The sequence below is a fragment of the Haemaphysalis longicornis genome, unplaced genomic scaffold (assembly GCF_048455015.1).
Source record: "Haemaphysalis longicornis isolate Haplotype H1 unplaced genomic scaffold, Haemaphysalis longicornis Haplotype H1 scaffold_4, whole genome shotgun sequence".
NCBI classification, from domain to species: domain Eukaryota; kingdom Metazoa; phylum Arthropoda; class Arachnida; order Ixodida; family Ixodidae; genus Haemaphysalis; species Haemaphysalis longicornis.
The window spans coordinates 115,404,202-115,430,451 of NW_027526361.1; the positions used below are offsets into that span (position 1 = coordinate 115,404,202).

A 26,250-nucleotide genomic window follows, 5' to 3' on the forward strand; every position below is an offset into this window, starting at 1 on the left:
GTCATCATTGCAGAATATTTGATTGTCAGGGAAGCTAGCTCGCTAAATATTTTACTGCAGTTTTTGTGTTCTGTGTTTGCTACGATGTTGCAACGATGTTTGTTCACCTTGCTCAGCTACTTTTGCCGGTCAACGCGAATGTAATTCGAAATAACTCGCGGCTGCACTTAAATAAGGCAAGGAATATTCTGTCATTGTCTGCACTTCTCCCCGCAAGCCCCTCCAAGATTACAGAAGCCCCTTGTGCATTTGGGGACCTGAAATTATCCGAGTTCAATTAGGTTCCCTTTCAGCTCTAGCTTTAACGGTTCGTATAAAACTGAAGCAACACACTGTTCTTTCCGAATCCGGCATCTTTTATGTACTTCCAATTCTTAGCATTTTTCGAGCGCCTTTTCTGTGATCCGAACAGTCACCACGAACAGCTCACCAAATCGAAGTGTTCGTCTATTCTTTCACTGTACGAGTGAAAAACCTTGCTCGGAGAGAATCTCTTTGCAAACGTTGTACCTCAGGTGTTATCTACATGGCATGGCTATTGGAATATTGCCGCGAACCATACATTGGGTTTGTTTATTTGTGTTTTGCTTTTACCGCCGGCTGCGCCGGTCTGTGTTATCTCTGCGCCAAGGGAAGCGCGTGTTCCATTCTTTCTTTCTGTGCCGCATGTGTTATCTGTTGTGATAGGGAGAGCATTCCGATCTAACGTGAACAGCCCAGAATAACCTTCTTGGATCTACTATGTTCTCGATGCGAATCGACGTTTCGAGAACCACGCGCGCCAAAAGATAAAAAGCCTGCAGTGCGGACGCCGGGGCATTCGATTCTGCGACGCTCGCCGACGCACGTACGTCACTTTGTTGACCACTGCTTCGCCGCCTCTGTATTCTTTTCAGTTGTTAGGGGAGCACAAGTTCGCTCCAATAAAGTTGTTTCTTTTCCAAACAACTGCTTCGTCCTTGGCTACGTGACATCTGGTGGAGGTGCTGGGTACGCACCTTTCATGCCCACTACAACCTCTGGAAGCCGCCAAGCCAGTCCAACAAGAGCCAGCCTCCGCGTGCAAGATTTACCACCCGAGTTCGGTCTACTACCGGAGAAGACGAAGAAGAAAAACGTCGCAACCAGCACCATGCTCAACCAAGCCAATCCTCCTGTCGTTCTGCAGCAGCCACGGGAACCGCCATCATTCCGAGGAGCCCCCGCAGAAGACCCAGAAGAATGGTTGGAGAAACTGGAGCGCGTCCGGAAATTCAACAGGTGGGACGACGCAGAAACGTTCCGGCACGTTTTCTTTTACTTGGAAGATTCGGCTCGCACTTGGTTCGAGAACCACGAGAGCTCCTTGACAAACTGGGCTCAGTTCAAACGCGAGTTCACTAAGACCTTCACTACCGTCGTGCGGAAAGAAAGAGCCGCCCTTTTGTTGGAAACGCGCACGCAACACCCCAACGAAGGTGTCGTGATCTTCGTTGAGGAGATGAACCAGCTATTTCGCCGCGCGGACCCCGAAATGACGGAAGAAAAGAAGTTGCGCTTCTTAATGCGCGGAGTGAAGGAGGAACTGTTTGCTGGACTTGTCCGAAATCCGCCCAAAACCGTCGCCGAATTCGTGACCGAAGCCAGCACCATTGAGAAAGCCCTCGAAATGCGTGCTAAGCAGTATGACCGCAACTTTGTTGGCGCAGCCAATGCGAACGACTTTGGCAGCACGCGGATCCCGGCCGACAGCCTACGCGAGACTATCCGCGCAATAGTGAGAGAGGAGCTGCGGAAACTTCTCCCAACGCCGCCGCAGCCCCAAGTCGCTTCTCTCACCGACGTCATTAGAGAAGAAGTGCAACAAGCGTTGGGAACTTCTACGCCATCCGAAGTACCCCGAGAGCCACAAGCTATGACATACTCCACGGCTGTTCGTCGACCCCGCCCTGCTCCAACACGCCGTCAAGAGGCCCCGCCGTACCGCCGCCCACTGTCACCCGCCCGACCCCCGGTAGCCCGAAACCAGACGCCGAGGAAGACGGACGTATGGCGAACTCCCGATAACCATCCTCTGTGCTACCACTGCGGAGAGGCCGACCACATTTACCGTCGCTGCCCATACAAGAGACTCGGACTGCGTGGTTTCTCCGTCGACGCACCTCGCCCTCTCCCTGGCCAACGACCACGTGAGATCGACGAGTATCTATCTGAAACCAGCCGTGGCCCAGCGCGTTTCAACCGTTCGCCGTCGCCCTACCCATACCAATCGCCGAACCGCCGTAGCAACGCTGCCTTCGCCCGTGGAAGGTCCCCCAGCCCACGCGGGGGAAACTAAAAGCAGCAACTTCTGGAGGTGAAGTTGCTCTATGGCGAAAAACCGGAAACCCTCCAACGACGCAAGGACTCGCCGAAGACAGTGATTCAAGACATGCCCTCATCCCGACGACCCGACCTAACCCTGACGAGACTCCCGAACACGACGACAGCTATACGCCGCGACGCTTACCCGACCTGACCGAGACGTCCGCTGAGAAGACGTGGACAACGACGACGCACAGTGCCCGACTGTCAACACGCACAAGCCGAGATGCGACGCCCCGACGCACCCGGAACTCGAGGAAGGCGGCATCCGACGTCAAAGTGTCCATCGACGGTTTTGATGTAGTCGCCCTCGTAGACACGGGAGCCGACTACTCCGTAATGAGCGGACCATTTGCGTCTAAGCTGAAGAAAGTTATGACCAGATGGGACGGTCCGCACATACGCACAGCAGGAGGCCACCTCGTGACGCCAAGTGGAACGTGCACATCGCGCGTCACCATAGACGGCACAACGTACCCTGCGGCGTTCGTCGTTCTGCCTAACTGCTCCCGCGACGTGATTCTCGGAATGGACTTTTTGACGGACAACGGCGCAATAATTGACCTGCAGACCAAGTCGATAACATTTTCCTCCGATCACTCCACGACGTCGCAGCCGAACCCCGATCACCTTGCTGCTGTCAGGATCGCCGACGATCACATCACCCTGCCACCCCGCGCAAGCTTGATGATCGCCGTCTACTGTGAGGATGCTGCTACTGACATCGACGCTATCGTAGAGAGTGATCGAAGGTTGCTTCTCGACCGCGGTGTCTCCGTCGCCAGAGGCATTGCGCACTTTAAGCAACGCCAATCTCACGTTTTGGTCACTAATTTCACCGAAGAGTACCAGCATTTAAACAAGGGAGCTGCAATTGCGTTCCTCGAAGAAACGCAAGAAGCAAGTGATGTGATCGCGGTCGCCGACTTTGAACGCACACCCGTAGAAACCTTCAAGCTCCCGCAGCCATTCGACGTGAATCCGGCGCTACCGCAAGAACAACGGAAAAAATTATTGGCTTTACTGCGTCGCTATAGCGAATGTTTTTCGTCGAGCGCAAAACTACGTCAGACCCCTCTAGCGAAGCACCGAATAATAATCGAAGACGGAGCCCGACCTACCCGACAGTCACCGTACCGCGTCTCTTCACACGAACGGGAAGCCATCCGGACTCAAGTCGACGACATGCTCAGCGACGACATTATAGAGCCATCGAAAAGCCCCTGGGCTGCGCCCGTCGTACTCGTAAAGAAAAAAGACGGCACATTAAGGTTTTGCGTTGACTACCGGCGACTGAACAAAATCACGAAAAAGGACGTGTACCCCCTCCCCCGAATCGACGACGCCCTCGACCACCTCTGCCACGCGAAGTACTTCTCATCGATGGACCTGAAGACCGGCTACTGGCAAATTGAAGTGGACGAGAGAGACCGAGAGAAGACTGCATTTATAACCCCAGACGGCCTATACGAGTTCAAGGTGATGCCGTTTGGGCTGTGCACAGCACCAGCGACGTTTCAAAGAGTCATGGACACTGTGCTAGCTGGCCTTAAATGGCACACCTGCCTCGTATACCTCGACGACGTAGTGGTATTCGCCCGGACTTTCGACGAACACCTTGCAAGGTTGGAGTCTGTTCTCGAGGCCATTCGTACGTCGGGGTTGACGCTGAAGCCTGAAAAGTGCCGTTTCGCATACGGGGAACTCAAGTTCTTGGGCCACGTCGTCAACGCCGCGGGAGTCCTACCTGACCCGGCAAAAACATCAGCCATTGCGAACTTCCCAAGGCCGAAAGACAAGAAGGGCGTGCGAAGATTTCTCGGGCTGTGCGCATACTACCGGCGCTTCGTCGCAAACTTCGCACGAATTGCAGAGCCACTCACGCGCCTGACGAAAGATAGCACCCCTTTCAGCTGGGAAAACGACCAAGAAAAAGCATTCGGCGAGCTGCAAAAACGCCTGCAAAGCCCGCCCGTGCTCGCTCATTTCGACGAAAATGCCGAAACGGAAATGCACACGGACGCCAGTGATATAGGCCTGGGTGCCGTCCTTGTCCAAAAGCAAAGCGGCTGCGAAAGGGTAATCGCCTATGCCAGCCGTGGTCTGTCGAAGGAGGAGAAAAACTATTCTGCCTCTGAGAAAGAGTGCCTGGCTATTATATGGGCGATTTCAAAATTTCGCCCATACGTGTATGGAAGGCCATTCAAGGTTGTAACAGACCACCATGCGCTGTGCTGGCTCGCCAACTTGAAGAACCCCTCTGGCCGTCTTGGGCGGTGGAGCTTGCGCCTGCAGGAGTTCGACGTTACAGTCGTTTATAAATCCGGCAGGAAACATTCCGACGCCGACTGCCTGTCCCGCGCCCCCGTCGACCCACCACCACAAGACTCTGATGAAGACAGCGCGTTCTTCGGGATCGTGACGGAGAGCGACCTAGCCGCCCAGCAGCGTGCCGACCCCGACTTACGCGTCATAATCGAGTACCTCGAGGGATGCAACGTTGCCGTTCCTAGGACCTTCAAACGCAGCTTACCAGCGTTCAGCCTGAGGAATTCCGTCCTTGTGAAGAAGAATTTCAGCCCCGGATCAAGAGCGAATTACCTTCTCGTCATTCCCGCGGACCTTCGTGACGAAATTTTGGAAGCGTGCCACGACGACCCGTCTTCCGGACATCTGGGCACAGCCCGCACTATTGGAAAAATCAAGGCGAGGTACTACTGGCCCGGCCTTACCTCTGACGTCACCCACTACGTCCGGAGCTGCCGTGACTGCCAGCGACGAAAAACGCCGCCGACAAGACCCGCCGGACTTCTGCAACCGATCGCCGTCCCATCGAGACCATTTCAACAGATTGGAATGGACCTTTTAAGCCCGTTCCCTACGTCACGATCACAGAACAAGTGGATTGTCGTAGCGACAGACTACATGACGCGCTACGCAGAGACCGCCGCTCTTCCGAGGGGGACTGCACAAGAAGTGGCGAAGTTCTTTGTAAGCCAAGTGGTGCTGCGACATGGAGCCCCGGAAGTTCTAATCACAGACCGTGGAACGGCATTTACTGCGGAGCTGATGCAAGGAGTATTACGCTACAGCAACACGGATCACCGAAGAACGACGGCGTACCACCCCCAAACGAACGGACTAACAGAACGTCTGAACAAGACAATCGCAGATATGCTGTCAATGTACGTTGACGTTGAACATAAGACTTGGGACGAAGTGCTCCCGTATGTCACGTTTGCGTACAACACGGCTATCCAGGAGACGACGCAGCTGACGCCGTTCGAGCTTGTCTACGGTAGAAGGCCGACTACGATGCTCGACGCCTTGCTTCCGCACGTAGAAGACGACGACCTCAACGCCGACGTCCACGGATATCTTCAACGTGCGGAGGAGGCCCGCCAGCTCGCTCGAGTTCGTATAACGAACCAGCAGCTGGTGGATGCGGGCCGCTACAACCTCCGACGCCGAGACGCCGAGTACCAACCAGGGGATCGTGTGTGGGTTTGGACTCCCATCCGACGACGCGGACTCAGTGAGAAGCTCCTGCGACGGTATTTCGGACCCTACCAGATTCTACGACGTGTTGGCCAACTTACCTACGAAGTGATCCCCGATGGTGACTCCGGCACATCACGACAACGCACGCGGCCTGAAGTCGTCCACGTGGTTCGCTTAAAACCTTTCTACGGACGATGACGAACTTTTATTTTCATTTGTCGCGTATGTTAGCATCGGGTCGATGCACTCTTAGAGGGGGGGGGTAATGCCGCGAACCATACATTGGGTTTGTTTATTTGTGTTTTGCTTTTACCGCCGGCTGCGCCGGTCTGTGTTATCTCTGCGCCAAGGGAAGCGCGTGTTCCATTCTTTCTTTCTGTGCCGCATGTGTTATCTGTTGTGATAGGGAGAGCATTCCGATCTAACGTGAACAGCCCAGAATAACCTTCTTGGATCTACTATGTTCTCGATGCGAATCGACGTTTCGAGAACCACGCGCGCCAAAAGATAAAAAGCCTGCAGTGCGGACGCCGGGGCATTCGATTCTGCGACGCTCGCCGACGCACGTACGTCACTTTGTTGACCACTGCTTCGCCGCCTCTGTATTCTTTTCAGTTGTTAGGGGAGCACAAGTTCGCTCCAATAAAGTTGTTTCTTTTCCAAACAACTGCTTCGTCCTTGGCTGCGTGACAATATGAAGGAGTGTGGGAAAATTTCGCGAGTTCTACAGGCATCGTTGGAAGAAATGCGACTCTAAAATATACAGATTTTAATAATTCGATGCTTATAGCTGCGGTGCAAGCAAGTTGGGCCCCTTAAATCGCTTCGTTTCACGCTCATTCCACTCTAGTCCGTGGTACACAAGAATAACGCTGCTGCCAGAGCCGTTCCGAGTCACCTCCTGCGCGGCTTCAGGCGCTAGCGCGTTTGGACAGAGCTCCACTCAATAGATTTTCATACTAATATATACTAGAGGGAAATCTGGCGCCACTGTCTAGGGGAGCAGCGCTTCAGCGAGCGTGCCGTCATGTACCGGGAAGGCACGTTCCACTTGTCCTTGGCATGGCTCACGAACAGGCTGAAAAGTTGACTTTAGCTGCAAAAATGCAACAATATTATGGAAGAAAATTAATCGAGTTTGTTTTGTTATTATAAAAATAAAGCTCCAGAACGATTTATTTGTCAGGGATTATTTAGAAGCTTTATGGAAGATGAACAAAAAACAATGTTACCTTTTTTGGCTTCAAGACGAAAAAGAAGCCATGTGGCTAACCAAGCCAAGGAGGCGAGGAACGTCGCCAGCTGCAATGGCGCCGCCCACGGCGGCCCGCGAATGCAGCGCTAGATTTCGCTCTAGTATATTTTAGTATGAAACTCTATGCTGCACTCACCCCTTTTCAGGCGCGTCTTGGGACAGCAACAGGGGGTCGAGGCGAGTTAGGCTCGTCCCGGCAGTTTCCGCTCCACCCATCCTCCGAAGTCGTTACCCCAGAGGCGACATGCAAAGCCCCGTAGCGGATCTCCCGGTAGACGCGAAGGCGAAGAACCTTGGCCTATACTGATTGAGTTGGGGCCAGAAAAGGACGAGGATTACAGCTGGGGCTTCGCGCGGCGCGTCTGGCGAAGCGCCTTGGTGCATTTTCGCGGCAGCCACCGGTGCTACCCCGAGGGTAAACAAAAGGTGTTGCTGCCTACTGGATCGCATCGCCTTCTGGGGCCCGTATTCTTTCGCTTTCTTTTTTACCTTCGTGCCTTAGTTGTTTTGCTCAGCGTCGCGTGTGCGAAGCCAGCCGGGCGTGAATGCGCGCAGGGAATAGGTGCCCAGAAGCGAAAATGACGCATGATGAGAGGAGTGCTACTCAAGATTGCCCACGCGCGCCTCGAATGTGAACCGTTGTAGGGTTTTACTTTTTTGTGTGTCTGTGTGCCTATTCTTCAGCGTGCGAAGGCAGTTTTCAGCACTTGCGAAGGCGCTTCGAGAAAGAAGAACAAACGCTGAAAGAGTCAAGTAATAAGAATGTGGCAGTAGCAGGAGACGGTATCCTTGAAATGGAACCTGGCTACGAAGTAAACGTTTCTCGTTTACGCCTCAGGGCCTTATCTACCATAGGTGCCGACCCTTTTGCGTGGTATTGCGATAGCTGGAAATAAGTTCCGTTACAAGGAGAACCTCGTGTAAAAATTCTAAATTTGGGCGTGGAACACTGGGAACCTAGAGTTAGAGTGTTAAGTTTCTTGCCTCTATTTGTTGATTTCTTCTCAAGCATGGTTTTAGCAGCGGATACCCGAAGTATTCTAATTAAGTCGACAACCGGTCTTGTAATTAAGTGGAAGCCTGCTCGGCTAACACTCGGAACGCCTCCAGTCACTGACGCCTTTTGCAACGTTGTTTTATCAGTGTTGCTGCAATTACTTCCTTTTTACCACAAGGTGCGCAAGGTTACAGTATTGCCCTTGTCCGTGAATTGGGTAACATAGGTTTTTTTTTTCTTTCGTTGGCCGCAGTTTCGTGTGTCCTGTAAATAATGAATGTCGGCAAACCTTGAATTTTCTAGCTCGTGAACAAGTCGGCGTGCGTAGTGCGGTGTACTTGATTTGTTCTCGTAGCATCCATTTAAGTAACTAAGTAAGTACTTCTCAACGCCGAGTAAATTATGTATCAACAAGGGCGTCCCAATACCATTGTAGACCATAGCGTAGGGCCACACCGGTTCTTGATCTTGGAAACAGAGACATCGAAGTATTTTCCGAGGAAGGCTTAAGCTCAGGGTGGTCGCAATAGTCCTTCAATCAGGTGGCTGTTACTCGCGCAGGTACACAAAAACAAACAAACATGGTGGTATTTTGAAGAATAAATAGAGTAATGCGACACTTATTGATGCAACACGTCTTCTACCATGCAACTGGCGACCATCGCATGACGAACAACCGCTTATTTCTCGCAGGTCCGGAAGGCCACGAACAAGTTCCCCAGACCACGTGAGATCGAAGAACGAGTTTAAACAGCCGAAGGCGCGCTCTTCAAAAGCAAGGCACGAATCGTAACCAGAACCAGAGCCCAGCGCATCCCGAACCAGGTGGAGCAGAGAGGGAGGAGGCTGCAGAAGGAGGCGGAAGGGAGCGAAGCCGAGGCGATGACGTGGCGCGCGTGGTGCGGGCGCGGAGGGCGCCGGTGACGGCGGCACGCGGTGCATGTCTTCCCTGTGCTTCGTGTGCCAGCTGCCCATCTTGAGCCACCAGACATGGGGCACCTGGCCACACCAGCCGGACAGCGACACCGACCCCCAGGACGACGAGCCCCCCGAGGAGGAGGAGGACGACGAGGAGGACGACGACCGCGTCGCCCTGCTCACCTCCACGGGCGACAACACCTCCTCCAAGTCGGACTCGGCCGCATGCCTCACCTCCGTCTCCTCCTCCATCGCGTCGCCCGTCACGCGCCACTGCCGCTCGCCCCAGGAGATCAGCACCAGGACACCCGGCGACGGCGCGCCAGCAGTGAGTCCCTGTCCCCTCATTTTCTCTCGTCTCATGGTGAACATTTAACTTCCTGCTCCATGAGTGTCCTCCACGTCCCGGTACGTGTCCCTGGAAATAGCCAATTTCGCCCAACTTAACAATGTCTGCTTGCGATTACGCCTGAGTGCTCCACCTATTCCGGGTCATGTGGAGTATTACTACGGCAGAACAATGTGACCTTAGTACCTTGTCTCATAGGAGCCTCAGTGAAGGCGAGAAGGATTGGAAGTGGGCGTATTTGTACTGACTTGGCTCACAGAACATCTGCAGTTAGGGGCAAAAAATAATTCAACGAAGCCGCTGTAATCGGTCTTGTCACCGTAAATTTCTGCATCTTTGGCAATTCGTCACCACAACATTTTAGTCCTGGACATTTCCGGACAAAACCAAAACAAACAAACATAAAAGAATGAAGAACAGCTGAATGCCAAAACATAACATCCAGTTGAACGCCGCTGCATGCTAATTATATTTATTATGCGAGTTATATTTTAGTTTTGCTACGGTGTACATTTTTAAGTTTTGTGGTTAAATTTGTGTGTGTTACCAAAGAGGTTGTATGCTAGCATGTGGACTGTATACCACAATCATCTAGCTGGTCTCCGTTAGTTGGAATTGAGTTTGCATTAAAATTGGAGTAGTGAGATTGTGAAATTCGCGAGCTGCCTTTCACTCGTTCCGCCGCGTTTTTACACTGCCTCACTTCATCCGCGGTGCACTTATGTGTACTGCCATGCTAGCCTACTGCCGAGATTGAGATCTCCGATTAAGTTGGTAGTTTATACTGCGTAGCGGTACCGTGCACACTGACACGTAGAGCGGCCGGGCTGACGGGGGACAGTTGCCTATCAGGACTCAACGCATTCGCTATTAAACGCGGCGCAGCCAATGCTCATGCGCTGTCATTACCCAGCAGCGCACGTCCCTTTGCTCGAGGACACTAAAGCGCTCTTTACGAGTTATGAAGTCAGTGCGGTGTACTCGCTATGGAACGCTTCGCAGCCGGGGAAAAATCCCGGCCAATAGGTCTTAGGTAATATGTTGTAAGCCCTGTGTTCAGCCTTAATGTGTGGTTGCATAAATGTCAATCCTAACGACATGCAAAGCAACGATAAACTCTGTGTACGTCAACATCCGACGTCTGACATTTTCGGAGCTCGGAGACATGCGAGCAAATAGAGGGAGCCGATGACAACATCCTGAAGAACTTGACGTTTCGCAACGGTAAAAGGTGGCTTCACCGCTGTTTATTACCGGGACTTAATTCTGATGTGAGGCATCAGAGTTGCATCACACGCCCCAGTAAAGTCCATGACAAGCACAGCAAGAGTAAGAGTGAGCGGACACTTTGCTGATTCCAAAAGGGGAGTAAAAAAAGTTGTACAGCTACAAAGGGAGCGTAGCGTGATTTCTCTCTCCCAAGTTGAGCATATATAACAGAGAGAATGCGGTGGTGTTTGTGCAATGCAAGCGAAATTACAAAACATCCCTGTTGAAGTCGTGATCGTTACCAACCTTCTAAATTTAAGAATATGATCGCTTTTATATTAACATCCAGATTATGTACGAGTTCGTTAAATTAGCGTTGTAGTGTGTGTTTCCTCATCTTACGTTCAGTCTCTAGCGCTACTTAATGATGTATCAACACCACCTGCCCAACTGTCAATTTTACTGTTCATTAAATTCACCTAATATATTATTTGTCTGTAAAGCGTGCTCTGCCACGTAACCACCATTGCTGCGGGCGAGCCAGTTTTAAAGGAATGAGATGCTTAGGCTAGGGTTTACCGAAAAACATAAGTCTTCGTCAAGCTTATCATTAATTCTTTAACACAAAAGCGTTTACTGCCTGGATACATCAAGATCTCACTGACGTCATATCCGTCACAGAAATGACATCGCCAGAAAAAGTTGCTGCCGACCCGCAAGTCATGCTCCTTTCGCTGCAGCGGACTTGCGTGTACACCAAACAGTTCGCTCACAACCCGTTCGGTTTCGTTCGCACGGTTTTCAAACGGCTGTGGTTTCAGTCGTATTTACGCCATGCTTCGGCGCGTGCAACCCAGTGTCCACCGTTGATTCGTCTAACGGTGCTTTACCGACATAATATAAATAACAATGTGCAAGTTCATATCGATGCACAATAAACATTCCAATGCTCCTGTGAAAGCTCCTTTCACTTTTGTGTTCCACCGATTCCTTTGAAGGAGGGATGAACCACATTTTTTTTTGTAAAGACAGCTTCGTCCCATGAAGATTGCTGTCGGGGCTGAGGGAGCTTCAAACAAAATTTGGCATGTAACAATTTAGTTCGTCCCGAGAACGACAATTCTCGCCAGGCTTCTTATTAAAGCGCGCTTTGCCACAAAAACTTCTTGTACCGCGTAAGCCGGGTTGAAAAAGGCCGAGCCCACATTTGTTAACGTATAATTGAGATAAAACGTCACGATAAAACTCTATTTACCTTGTAAGGCCGACGCAAAATTATTCTTTGATACTGAGTTATTTGTGCTGCATAAGTTTTATTTTACCGCGAAAATTAACTTTCGATTTTTCACGTTTCGTAATGTGTTTTTATACTGAAATAATCAAAGTCCCTTTCTTAAAGGGACCCTGCAACACGTTTTCAGCCTTTTTCTTTCTAAATTTAAAACCCTTTCAGAGCGTAGTCAATAAATACATTCAATGCTTAAAGTAGGAGGTCGAAAAGAACTTCAGCCAAAAATTACTGCCGTATGCCCATGCGATAACTTTGAAGCTTTCTCAAGAGATTTTGCTCTCTTTCCCGGTTTGGGCGTTCTTAGAGAACTCTAATGATGTCATTAGAGCGGTGTATCGGCCATTGGCCGGCTTCCTTTGAGTTGCAGCAATAAGCGCATTCGGTATAGCCACTTGAAAAAAAAAATCGACACAAAACCAAAGCGGAAACGGCAGGCGGCTGTGTTGCGACAAGGAAATGACGCAGTGCCGCTCCGTGCTGGCGGTGACTATAGCTGTCACAATGCTTCCAGACGCGAAGGAAGGAGTGAAAGCGACTATAGGAACTGTTGCAGAGCTCACTTTAGAGAAAGATGGTTGAAGCGCGAAGCCTTCTCCCACGCAACCTGAGTCAAAGTCAAAGTTCAAAATCAAAACTGCTTCGACCGCGTCGGGGTGGCTCAATCGGATAAACGCCCGTTTCATAACGCGAAGGACGCAGGCTCAATTCCGACCGCGGGAAGTGTTTTTTCTTTTCTTGAGGCGCTTGACATGCCCTCGCTTATTATCATAATCATCACCGTTTTGCGAAAGCAGTTGTGCACAGTTGGCCGTAGAGTTTCATACAATAACAACTAGAGAGGAATCTGGCGCTGCGATCGTACGCCTCATTGGACGTGATGGGTAGTTCATGATTCGGATTGGCGCTCGATGGCTTGTGGAAGTTACTATGGATTGCAGGCAGTTTCGTTCTCGTTTTGGATTTACATGAACGGATTTGCCTACGCGGGGTGTTGGAAGAAGCGGTCAAAAATACGTTTCTCCTTGAACTGCATGCCGCGAGCGCACTGACGCCGCCCTGAGTGGAAGGTTTTGTAACCAGAGTTGCGAATTGGGTGGGTTATCAATTCATTGCCGGCACAGCGAGCACGAAAACACAAATGACGGCGCTCCGTGCGGCGAAGTTGTCTGCGAATTAGGAGTTGCGGTGCTGCTCATTCGGCAGAGCAATGTATTGTCGAAGCTGACGACGGTTGCGAATCGCTTAGAACAGCCACACCTTCTGTGCGAATGCCGGCTCCTACGGCGTAGACCAGCAGTACCGGCGGCTGATAGGAACGCAGCTTGATGAATGTCACTAATTCAGGCAAGAACAACTTCTCCAAAGGCAATCGGTTTCTTTTTTTTTTTATGAGCACAAAACTTTTCTCTTCCTATTAGAAACCACCAGCGCCAAAACATTTACAAGTAGTTTTAAGAAGTCCGCGTCCTGCTGTAGTTGGCGGCAAATGGCAAACCTGCTCCACAAACCTTCTCGACTCCGCGTCTGCTTTTTATTTAAACGCGCTGTTTTATTTCGTACAAAACCGGTTTTTTTTGTCACTAACTTTCTTGTTCGCCATGTAATTTGTAAAGCGAGAACCGGGCAATAAGAGTTTTTTTTTTTTGTCTAAAAACACAATTTGCGCAGCCAGAGGCCCGTTTCGATCCAACGCAATCCGGTTCCAGAACTACCCATCATTTATGGTGGCCCCCTTCTAGCCACCAAACATCATTCCCATTGAAGCGTAAGCGCCGCTGCCATGCTCGCGTTCACACTAGCGCCAGTTTCCTCTCTAGTTATTATTGTATGAGACTCTATGCAGTTGGCTAAACTAGAGTGCGTTTCCGTTTTTCGACTCCATCAGTGAGGCATAGGACGTTTCGCTTTAAAAGTTTTTTTGTGCGCGGCAGAAAAGACTGCTGCAGAAACGTAATGTGAACCTTCGGGAATTTTTTTTTTCCAGAAACATCTAGTGAATATCGACCAGATAAACATGGTTTCAGTGAATTGGTGACCTTTGACAGCACTAGTAAAGACATAACAGCGTTCTCGCTGGACGCCCATTGGCCGCGTGGCGTGCCCATTTGGGGGCCACATCGCACACATCCGGTAATCAGCTGGTGTCGCATTTCCAGCCTCTATTTGGGTAGGAGGGGCGCAGGCTGTTGTTGCCCGGGGCGGTATTCCACGTGTTAGGCGTGCAACTAGTTCGCGTGCCGTCGATAGCTTATAATAAGTAACTGAAAATCCATCAGACCTGTCCCTTCTGGCCGGCTTTGCGATCCTCTACACGCTATCACTACTGACTCCGTCAAAGCAGTGTCGATAGTATCTTTTATGATGTTATAAATTTAGCGTACAAAAGTTGCAACTGAGATTATAGCAGACATCAACGGTTTGGTCTCGATGCTTGTCACGTGAATCGATAACCCCATTGCTGATAAAAGAATGCAACCAAGGTTTTTTAAGCAACACTGCGTGGGTAGGTTGTTTCGCAGCAGCCATCATTTAAAAAACAAGTTTTTCGCTTCGCTTTAGGAGAGCCAGCCTCTCCAGCCACAAGTGTTTAGCACACGCATTCAAGCTACTTGTATATCAAATTTCCGAACGCTGACCCTTGATTTTGTTCGCTGAGACCAAAGATGCCGAAATGGATGCGGCGACAAGCTGGTTTGGTTTATGGTTGTAGGATTCCGGTGGAAAGCTGGAAAAAGGAAGGTTTTAGGGTTTTAGAAAGTTAACAAGCTTCTCTAAATTCCTGCGCCGGCGCCCCGTAGTTTCAGGGCAAAAGTATTTTAGAAGTACAAAACTCATAATAGCGAACTGTTCGGAAGAGCGATCGATATTTATTTTCGCTTTGCCCAACTATGTTTAGAGCCCTTAATTACGAGTAATTAACATTTCGGGACCCAAAATCGGGATTGTTCGTCCGCATTCTTTACGAAGGGAATTCCGAGTAAACAGAGAGTGCACAAATCAGGTGCGCTACACTCACTCCTCGTATGGTGTCTACAATTTGGCTGCGCTGCGCTCTTTGCTCATCGGTGCCCTCGCACCATTAAAACCAAAATGCTAATAGAAACCTCTCGCTACGTTCATCCTAGTGCCTCGCTATGCGTCGATGCGGCTGAACGGGAGATAAGCCCCGGTGGGCGCTGCAGTTGGGCGAATGCGCCGTCTGCCGTGCATGACCTGCTCTCAGAGGCAGTCTGGCGGATGCGACGCTCATGAAACGTAGAGTTCCCCACTTTTTATTTGGCGCTGTTAAATTTCGCGCACTGCTGCAACATTGTTCTATTTGAGACACACAAAAAAACATCGCTTGCGGGCTGCAAACTCCCGTGGGCGGAGAGTGCTAGTTCGGGCTTGTTAAAACGACGAGAAAAAAGAATCTCGAAACTGCAACGAGAACAAAAAAAAAATGGCGCTGGCACAGACAGGGGTGAGGGAGACTCACACGGGGGCGATATGTGCGTGTGGCGTACCCGTCTGACCGCTGCCTATTCGTTCTTGTCGGCGTCAGTGCTGTTTTTCTCTCTACCAGGCAGCTTAAAGTACACATTCGGGCGAGACACTCCGGCAACTGATACGGATCCACGGAAAAAAGCGGTGACAAAATCCTCGACTGAACGAAACATTTGAGCTCACAAGAAGATCACAAGAAGACAAAAATATACCAAACTTTGTTTGCATTTATTCTTTTGCTTGAAGAGGCAGGTTTGATAGGTTCCATTACGAGAAAAGGTGGTGGCGGAATCTCTGTTAGGCTCCCGCATTGCCCAATAGAACATCTGGTTTAAGCGGATTTGCTTCGGTAAAGCAGGCTTCGGAGATAATACAGGTTTTAGCGCCGCAGCTCTAGATGAGCCGCTTGTGAAGTTCTCGCGCTAAAATAGGAAGAATATCCGCGACACCGCAGTCATAGCCCCGGATAACTCTCTTCGTAGGTACTGCATGTGGAAACGTCACTCAAAAAGAGTTCAGCCGCGCGACTGTAATGCTTTTGCATTCCTACGCCAAAGCAGTTTTCTCTGCCAATGTTTTTTTTTTCACAACGACAGCGTTTCAGCGCAACAAACTTTCGTCCGATCCTCTGAAGTTTGTTATAATGCGATATTGCTGTAGTGAGAATGGTAAATGTTTCTTTTGGTAGTCTTGGGCATGCAGAAATTGTGGTTGTCGTTTAAGCCAGAGCGACCATTAAAAAAGTAACAAACAAACAAACAAACAAACAAACAAACAAACAAACAAACAAACAAACAAACAAACAAACAAACAAACAAACAGACAGACAGACAAACAGACAGACAGACAGACAGACAGACAGACAGACAGACAGACAGACAGACAGACAAAGGAACAGAGAGAGGTCAGGACAATTCTTACTGATGAATACAATGTAGTAAAATGTTAAAATTAGTGCAACCTTGCAGCAACTGCTTACACGAAAGGAATCGAGCTTAACGGCATGCTGTGATGTTCATCTGACGAGGAACCAAACCAAATTCATAACATCGCGTCTGTCAATAAACGGTCATGCTTAGCGCCGCCATTAGGGCAAGCAGTGCTTAGAGCATTAAGCTTTTATTTCGCCGTGCAGCACTGTATCCATCCATATTTTAGGAACCAACGCACACGGCGAAGCACAGTAGGCGCTCGTCTCTGTTTCTGAACTTTTGCGCATGGTCTGGTTGAAAGGAATAAAGAGAGCGAAAGCGCAGTGAAATGGGCAGTGAAATGGAACACGTCGTGAAATGCAGTGAAATGGAACACGTCAGAAAAGGGCAGTGAAATGGAACACGTCGTGGCAATATTTTTTGAACGAGCAAAGAGGAACGCATAGGGGTCAGATACAGCAAACGCGCCCCAAAGTCCGAAGCGAAAAACGGTGATGACTGAGTGGAGTCGGATGTAAGACTCAGCGGCCACAAAAATAAGACGCTGGAACAGCTCCATCCTTCAGGTGTGTAACAGCCCTGTTACAGAGTAAGCTGGTCGAATGTTGTAATACATTCTGAAGCTCCCAGGTGGGCGACAACAACATTAAGCTGGCAGTTTGGGTTGGCAGAACTACTTCGTTGATTTATCAAACACCCAGTTCGAGGCGTCGTCACCGCTAAGGGCACTACCGAGAAATGAGTGGCGAAGGACCGTTTGCTGAGGACAAGAGAAGTGGGAGGCATACCGGCCGTATTCGGCTCCCTCTTCATCGTAGCGGAGGATGAACGCCGGGATGACGGAGAAAATGAGGAGCCGTTATTGCCCTTACGGCCAGCGCAGCGGCTCCGAGCACGGCGTATGTGTTGGTGGGCCTTATAGGAAAAAGACAACGCTCGTAAATTCGGCAAAAGCGTGGGACGACAGAAATAATGCCTTCCTGTTATCCGGCAATTATTAGGCTCCTTTTGTACGAAAGGGATTGCGCGATTACGCTCCTTTTTTTGCGACCGCTGGGAGGGAGAGGCTACCGCATTACATTCTTAGTCTCGCTCTCCGCAAGAAGTAAATTGTGATCATAGAAAAAAAGTGAGAAAACTCGGGGTATGATCAACTTGTAAGAATTTAGTAGTGAATGCACAAATAGGACGCCAGCAAAGAAAAAAAAATATTGCAAAAATAAAAGTAATGGCTGCCAAATTATCATTCCATAAGTACTGGAGGCCATAACAGTTAAAGTCCTTTAACTTATACAAGATTTAGTGGATGATTACATTCTTAGAGCCTGCACTATACGTTAGGAGAAAAGTGTGTTCGAGTGATAAAAAAAGGGCTGAGCCTACTTACTGAGCCTACCTACTGAGTGACTTACTTCTGGAGGCGTAGCCAGGGGTAATTTTTTGGGGTCACAACACCCCCAGTATTTTCTGAGCATTGCGTCAGCCATGCCCGTCTCCTTTTTTTTCCGCATTTTCTCGCTCATGCTATTTACACAGAGCATCGATATATTAAAGTGTAAAATCAAGAATAATATCACTAACATGACAACAAAACTGATAAAAGTATACTGTTCGGTCCCAAACTGTCCTTTTTCGTGACATTGGCGTACAACACCCTTGAAATATATTTGGGTTACGCCACTGGTTAGTACACATATAGAGTGCATATATAGCCTATGAGCATATATTAAGACAAACTGATAAGATTACTTTTACCCAAGTGCAAGATAAGTGACATTTTTGAATCAGGGCTTGACGCATCAACGTGGGAACACACGGGGGTGGAGCGCCAAGGTGTAGCGTTGCGGAATAAATTGCTTGATTGTGGGGTTTAACGCGCCGACGCTACACAGGCGATGAGGCACGCCGTAGTTGAGGGCTCCGGATTGATTTTGACCACCTGGGGATATTTAACCTGCGCCGAAATCTCGAACATACGGGCTTTCTCGATTTTCGCCTGCATCAGAAAAGCGGCCGCCGCTGCTGGGAGTCGAACTCGCGTCCTTGGCATCAGCTGCACAACGCCTTAGCCACTGAGCCACCGTGGCGGGTCGTTACGGGAAAACAATAGACCGCCTGACGACCTTTAAATGTGTACTTAAATGATGAAGAACTTACTCCTCTTGACTGAAAGATGAATCTTTCCGCAACCCTTACCGGTTCTGTTCAATGATAAGCGATGTTTTGTTTGCTCAAAAACTAACATTTAAAACTGACATTACACACCCCGCTTCCGTTTCATCTTTTGTGGCGTAAAAAAACCTGCGCAATCGGAAAATTTGCTGATCAGTAAACATACCAGTCGAATGTAGCGTAGAAAGCTGCACTGATGGTTTCTAATTTTTAACAGCCTGTAGGTCACGACGCTGGTAGAAAAACCAGCGATATAGCCGTCGCTTCAGCCGCCTTAATTAATTGACTGCAATTTAACTCCTACGTATTTGAATGAAATGAACTCGAAACAAAGCTTTTCGCCTGTGATAGACAGAGAGCCTGATCTAGCATATGTTTACTAGCTGAAGTTCGCGTCGATTGAAAAAACGTGAGCTCAGCGGAGTTGCGACATTGATTCAGTTTTCACTTGCATGTCTCTGCCTTACAGCTCCTTTCTCAAGGACTCTTGGACAAGCTGGTCAATCCCTTTCCATTACTCACGATTCGGGGTGCCTCCACTCTCAGCAAGGCAAAAAACGCCTTGACGAAATCGGCGTTTTCTCCAATATTAAACAACTTCTCTTGGCGCCAATGGAATATTTTGGCTTACGGTGCTCCAATCTATCGACATACTTCGACTGGTTTTTGAATCCTTGTGTCTCTACAGCGTGCGCCTGAATCTCGGACACACAGACTTGTTTCTGTTTTTCGCCGCTATCCGAAAACTATAGGATTAAGTCAGAGCTAGAATCCAAAGGTGTATAAAACAGCCACACGAAAAGAACGGTGGACAATAACTACAACAAACAATGTAGTTGGGAGAGAAAAGAGGCCAAGACCAGAAGGGTTTGGCACCGGCAGACATTTCTGATTGCTTCATTTTCCTATCATATTCCTTTACGCTCTCCGTAATACTGCCGCCGGTGGTTCATCGTCTCGCAGATTCTCATGCCAGTCGTAAAAAACGAGCATCTTACGCGATGCCACCGCGACGGGAAATCGAACGGCACTGAAATCCTTTTACGGTTTCCTCCGTGAGCTCGCTACATCGCAGCGCCCTTCTTTCCGTGCATTGATCCTGAAAGCCCCCATCTCCGTCGCTGCTGCCGCTCTCGAAACAGCCCCGGCCATCGCCGCGTCTGCCAGTGCGGGCGCGGATTTATGAACTTCCCGACGTTTGCTTTTTATTTGCGCCGACTTTCTCCAGCCTCGAAATGGCCCAGGCGATTATTTACGTGCCGACTCAGACTATCTGCGTGTCGTCAAAGGCGTTAAGCAAGGGGATTCGCGCACCGAAGATAAGTCCCTAATGTTTGCTCGACGCAACGTCGAAACAAAAGAACTACCGCGGTCAACAAGAAAAAAGCGTGTAACGACCGCTTTACGTCCGATGTAGCGCCGCTTGAGACGAAAGGCTGGCGCGCGATGAATGCACAATAAGTGGGATTCGGGGGAATTCCTTTTCGAAGCAAGTTGCGAATAAATAAATGTTCGAAGGCGTTCATTGCTGCAAGAGAGAAGCGAAGTGGCGTGTGGAGTCAACAATCCTCCTTTTGCTGATTTTTTTTTTACGGTAGCTACGAGGTACAAGTCATACAAACTTGGCCAAATAAAGGCACGATAAGGACAACAAGCGCATTATCGGCGCATCTCGGTGTCGTCTCCGTCGGGCCGGGTTTCTTCGGCTGCTGCTGTGTGAAGGAAGCTCCTCAGCTCCGAGAAGTTGCTGGCTTTGAACGATCGACTTGATGGTCCGTAAGAGTCGTAAATCCACAACCCACTTGCTTCAAAAGCGCTGGCGTTCCGAAGCACGGGGCAGGGTATTGCTGAGCGAGCGGGCCGGTGTAAACACGTCACTTCGGGAAGCCCCCTTAAAGTGTCGCGCGGTGGCTTAGAAGGATTGTTTTTTTTTCATTTGACGTGTCGCTCCAATGCTTGAATAAAGCGTAGCCGTTTCTGTCGTGCTCACGTACGGGATATGCGCTTTCTGCAGTTTTTTATAGTGAGGAGGGTCGACGCCATGACTAAGCGCACTCACAGAAGTTATCATTTCGAAATGCGCGCCAATAATGTAGGGTGGCCTAAAAGTACAGGAACAATTTTACGTTAGATTTATTTTTGTGCGTGTAGTATTTCGTGCATGCAGTGCAGCCTAGTGTAGTGTTTTAATTGGTTCTGTAATTTTACGAAGCAAATTTATTCCCTTCACTAAGAGGAATTCGAGTGGTAGCGCTCGAGTGACACCCGCTTTCGTTACTATTGATTATCTTGTGGTTCTTTTTTTTTTTAGTTTAGCCACCACTTCGGAGCTTTAAATTAGCTTAGCCACCGCTTCGTAGTCAAAAGAGGCATTTTACGCTGTTAAAGAGCCCGACGAGCGCCGCGACGCTGACCATCGATATCGGACGAAGTACTTAAAAAGTTCATTCTCTGAAACTGCGCCGAGACGTTAAAGGCGATAGGGGTGATACGATGTACAAAACAGGAGGAGACGAGTCGCGTAAGCCGGAACCCAGATATGTATACACCGACATCCTCTCACTGCGGTTGTCTACTGTGCATCCTATACTGCTACCGCGCTCTGTACAGGCGGATACAGCAGCGGCGGTGTCTAGCGGATGTAGATATGCCCGAAGCTCATTCGGGTTAGGAAAGCCCTTGGCCGATCGGCGGCCCGCGATACCTAGCCATGCAGCGCTCTTCATTACGCGCACCGCATTCTTTCGCCCCGCGACTTTGACTGACACGCTTCGAACACTAACAGAACGACAGACGCCACTTCAAGTTGGGTCACCTCCTCCTCTGGCGCTAAATATTAAAAATAGTTATGTAGTGAATTACTAACGTCATTCTGGGCACCTCAAGAAAACCACACCGTACATGCAGGTGTTATATGTATGTCTCATTTGTGGCCACCAGCACAAGGTAGTTTTCCGTTCAATCATCAATGTTTTCGCACGCCTCAAGTGATTCAAAACTGAATTGAGGACCTCATTCACATTGTTACGTTGTACTTTCGCAACAGTTATGCAGCTCGTGGCTTTTTATGGTCTTGCGTTTGCTTGAGTGGTAGCACGCATAGCGTTCATCCAGTAAGTTTTGTTACGATTCAGCGCGGCGCTACTCTGTGCGCGCGTGCTGAAAGCGTGGTGTAGTGCGGCGAACTTGACTGGTGCTGCAGAAAAGTCCGTCCTTCTGAAACAAGTTACGGCAAACGTGGACGTGTTCAGGCTAGACTCTACGAGCAGACTCTCCTTTCCCCCTCTCTCAGACGAGCAGACTCAACATGCGCTGGCCGGGAAAGAGTGTTCGGGTGTGTCTGTAGTTCGAGCCGTGTGCAAAAGCAATGGGGAGGCGGTGGAACTGTTGCCCATTCTGTGTATAAATTCCACCCTATGGGTAGCCCGAATCCGTCGAATTTGGGGGCTGAACTAAGAGCGTCGCTCTCCCAGTCTGCTCCATGCTGTCTTGTAGCGTCGCATCATCTCTCGCCATGCAGTATACGAGTTACGTTTGCTCTCGGCTTTTTGTCGTCAACACCGAGGCAGCTCTTCTGCTCGCTGCTGGTCCACCACGCTACCACTATATGACGGGGGCGCGGACCTCGGTAGGGGGACGCCTTCGCCAATGTAACAGCTTGAAAGTAACGTTTTGCCGTTTGTTACCTTCAATTACGAAGCTTTTAAGATCAATTTGCAGATGCTTTAAGATAGATGTTTAGACCTGCTCCCAGAAAAAGGAGAAACAGCATGAAGTGATCTGTCTGCGAACAGTATACGTGCACCATGCCCATAAAAGTGGCAAATAGGGTGGTATTCATCATGTAGAGGAGACAAACGACGAAAGGGACGGCAGATGTCCACAACTTGTATACACTGTACTTCGGATTCCTCTGTCGTGTTTCGCTATCTGAACATGACAATGTTAATAGGTTCCGCATGAAACTTTGGAGAATGGTATAATCGCATGGCTACATCCATTGCTGCGTGCTTAGTATCGCATCAGGGTGATCCCCTTATATTCTTTTTCTGAGATCAAGGACGAGGAATAAGCGTTTTTTGGAGCAGCCAAACTTATTTGGGGTGCCACGAGGTGGGGCACCTCCTTAGTCCAAGAATCCTTGGGTCTGGATGGCCTAGCCAAGTTTACCGATACTGGGGATCGGGGTGTGAACTGTTCATTCATCCCTCCCACTGCTGAATATAGGCGTTGGGATTTGGCAGGGTTGGTGCGTGGCGGTGCTCCCGCATCATGCGGTAGGCAGGGCCCGGCTGTTTCCAGAATATACAATTGTATGCGTAGAGAGTCCTGAGTGTGAGGCGTAGTAATGTATCATGCCGAAATGTGTTTGTCTGAAGCTGTCAATACTACATCATGTCTGCACGAGACACCTTGAGATGTGGAGGTGGAAAGGTTCTTCGTTATAGGCGGCAAAGGGCCAGGTTGACAGGGTGTCATCTTCTGGGGATAATTTGACGTGTTGGGCTCATGGAGGTACTTCTCAAATCCCACGACAGGCCCGTTGTGCTTCAGCTCAGACTGCAGCATGAGCCGCCTCGTACCCTTCCAGGAATAAATAAGTGCGTTACTAGGTGGTGACAATGTCCGATAGATGAGGTTGGGCAGACGGGATCAAATGTCCCTTTTAACTCCCGTCGCCGACTGTCGATCTGTTGCCACAACTTGCGCGATGGAAAACATAGCACAGAGCTTCAAAGGATACAACAGAAATTCTCCTTCCAAAACAATTTGTAAGAATGCAGATTGTGATAGTAGGCAAGTGGTGGAATGATAGTCCACCATGAGTCGGGGGTCATGACCCAGGCACCTCGAAGAAACAATTACGACTACTTTTATTCTCGCCTTTACTCTTTTACTATCTGTGATGACTCATGCCGTCTGTGAGAGGACCTCACTTTTCCCTGGATACTCACTAAAATGAGGAGCGGTACGTTTTTCATAAGTGAGAAGCGAGTTATGGGGATAGTGACGATGCGCCATGATGTGCATTCGTAACTACAGGCGATCGTTTGTGTTGAGCGGGGCATACATCACGTTCTGGGATAAAAAATTGCTGGCTGATTTAAGCATATATATAGTGTCACGCGGAGGGGCGTCTCTGCAGAGTGGCTCCGTTTCGAAAGTGACTTGACAGCTGAGAAGGATTGCCGCCAACACACTGCGTTGGCACTGTAACCTTGAAGGCATTTCCAGCCATTGTAAGGTACTGTCAATTTAGGGCAGGGAAGGGCCTGCTAAGAAAGCATGGGATAGTGGCGCGACTGGAGTTGCGGCAAGGTGTACACTATCAACCGTGGCTCCACGATCCGGTGTACCGTGCCTTACTAAGCTATATCTGGCAGGCCAGCCTAGCTTCCCCCATGTAACCCCAGCTCTCTTTTCGCCCACTAAGCTTTGTGGCTGTAGAATAAACGTAATCACAACAACAACAACAACAACAACAACAACAACGACAACAATGCTGCAACGCATATAGGGCGTAAGGAAGGGGATCACCATTCTCTTTAAAAGGAGTACCGCGATTTAGAGCTGTGCACACCACCTCTGGACGCCATAGCCAAATGACAACATCGAGGCATTACGACATCGGCTTCCCAAAACATTTCCAGGAAAGATTCCTCTGTTCCCAGCCATCTCTTGTGGGATTGCGTTGGCCTCACGGATATTCGAAAAGAAACACCCCCCAGGAGGTGCGGCCTTCTTAGACGAATATATGTCCAACAGCGAACTAAATGGTGGCTTTGTTGTCTTCATGGTACATCGCTTGAGACGCCGCATTAATTATACTTACATAGTTTACCTGCCTTCCATTTTCCCTTCAGGCCAAGGGCTATCGAATTACTAATAAGTTTCTTCCCCCTCCCCCCTCCACGTCTCTTTCTTCCTTCCGCAATGTCCAGGACAGGGGCTGTCGCAGTCGTCGACCCAGCCAGCCCGTGGTGAGTCCTCAGCGGCGGCGGAGCAGTGCCGCCACCACCACGGGCGGCGGCATCGTGGGCGGCCCGGTGCCAGACTGGGAAGGGGGCGGCGACACCTTCCACGAGGACTGCCTCGTGTGCGACACGTGCGGCCTGCGGCTGGCCGGCTCGAGCTGGCAGGCGGCGCACCGCTTTCAGAACCGCATCTACTGCGGCCTCCACTACGCCGACGTGACGGGCCTGTCCAGCGGCGAGGAGTTCCTGGCCAAGCTGCGAGAGTACAAGCGCCAGTCGCTCGGATGCGCCGAGGCCCGACGGAAGAGCTCCACCACGCTCACTTTCCCCGTGCCCGTTCAGGTACGTACGTTGTTGCCAGAGGCCAACTAGAACCATCAAGGCTTCTCTGTGTCCTAGACTGTGGGCAAATCGACACAGGGCTGCTCGAAAATAGATCTTACACTGTCCATCTAGCGATTGTTATGGGCCTATTCATTTTTCTGCAACCAGTTGTCTAAGGCACGGTGGGCCATGACGTGCCTTAACTGAGTGCCCTGCTAATCTTAGTCATAGGCACATGTCATGTGTTACCTCACGTTGCTTACTATTGTCCCATGATCCGTCATTTCACTCTCCCCTAACACGAAGAGAGGGATGAAGGGCAGGAGATTTCCCCTCTGGGAAGATGGCAGCGTTCCACACGAATCACAATAGTCCCGCTCCGCAGACCCCGGTGGATGTAATTCTCTCGAACGGTCCGGTCCATTCCTTCTCCCCTGACTAAATATTAACTCCTGGCCTGCAACACATCAGACTATATTTCCTTTTAAGCCCGTCGTCCTGCACACCGAAATACAGAAAAATTCGCTCCAAATCTATTTGTGTAGTTCTTTGCGCATCTCATAGCCAGAGAGAGAAGGTTGCAATTCGTCTTCCGCGTGCCCCTTCGAAAGTTACCGTTAGATACTAGACGACATTAGAGCATGACACGCCACCCGAGCGTACGTGATCACGCGCGTCTCCATCGCAATACGCTCATGGCTTCCGCTGGAAGACGAGTTGTGCGGGCGGTCCCTTCGAATTGCCTCATTAATAAACGAACCCGAGTTCCGGAGTCGTGCCAGGTCTAGCGTGCTGCCGGGGCCTGGTGACAGGAACGGGGTCACGCTACGAGTGCCGGTAAATGAGCGCATTCATAATTCCGAGCTCGGGGCAGAACATATCTCACGCATGACGCTGGTCGTCCCATGCCTTGACTCGAGATAAATGATCTGAAGCATGAGCACGGGCGCGAGGAAGGAATGCTTCATATTTCTCCCGGAGAGATGAGTGCGGCGCACGGCGCCTGGCGTGGTTTTCGTTTCACCGCAGCTCGCGCTATCAGGACCGTGCTTTTTGCCTAGATGCTACGACCAAGTCCATCAATATGAATAGCGCGTTCTGTCCAGAAACTCATGGCCACTTTATCCTGAAAAGAAGGTTTTGTGCTCTAATCTGTCTATGCCTGTAGATAGCCTTGTATGGGCATGCATCATAGGTAATAGCCATATTAGGAACGACGAGTCAGCTGAGCATTTTTGTTACATTTCTTGTCTATGCTCATGTAACTGGGAATGAAGACTTCATCTGGCGCACAAATTGCGCTCTGTAAACATGGCAACAAGTACATCTGTTTTATAAGAATAGTAAAAAAAAAGCTTGAGGCTAACATTATTAAGAAGTAAATTAGTATTTTGTTCGAGTTTTATTAACCGCTTGTCTACGTCACCGTTTGCTAATAATAAATAAATAGCCTATGTATTGGCTAGGAATAATATAGACTTGCATTTTATAATTAAGG

General features: G+C 49.7%; 1 protein-coding gene across 1 annotated transcript in view; it reads left to right on the forward strand.

Annotated features, from left to right (window-relative positions):
• Positions 1-26,250, forward strand: part of Rsh (Rap GTPase activating protein radish) — a 321,267-nt gene that overhangs the window by 78,538 nt on the left and 216,479 nt on the right. The window contains exons 2-3 of the mRNA XM_077707586.1: positions 8,790-9,342; positions 24,396-24,770. Coding sequence (XP_077563712.1) covers positions 9,037-9,342; positions 24,396-24,770 — 681 coding nt within the window. The 5' untranslated portion in view covers positions 8,790-9,036. The remainder of the gene's footprint in view (positions 1-8,789; positions 9,343-24,395; positions 24,771-26,250) is intronic.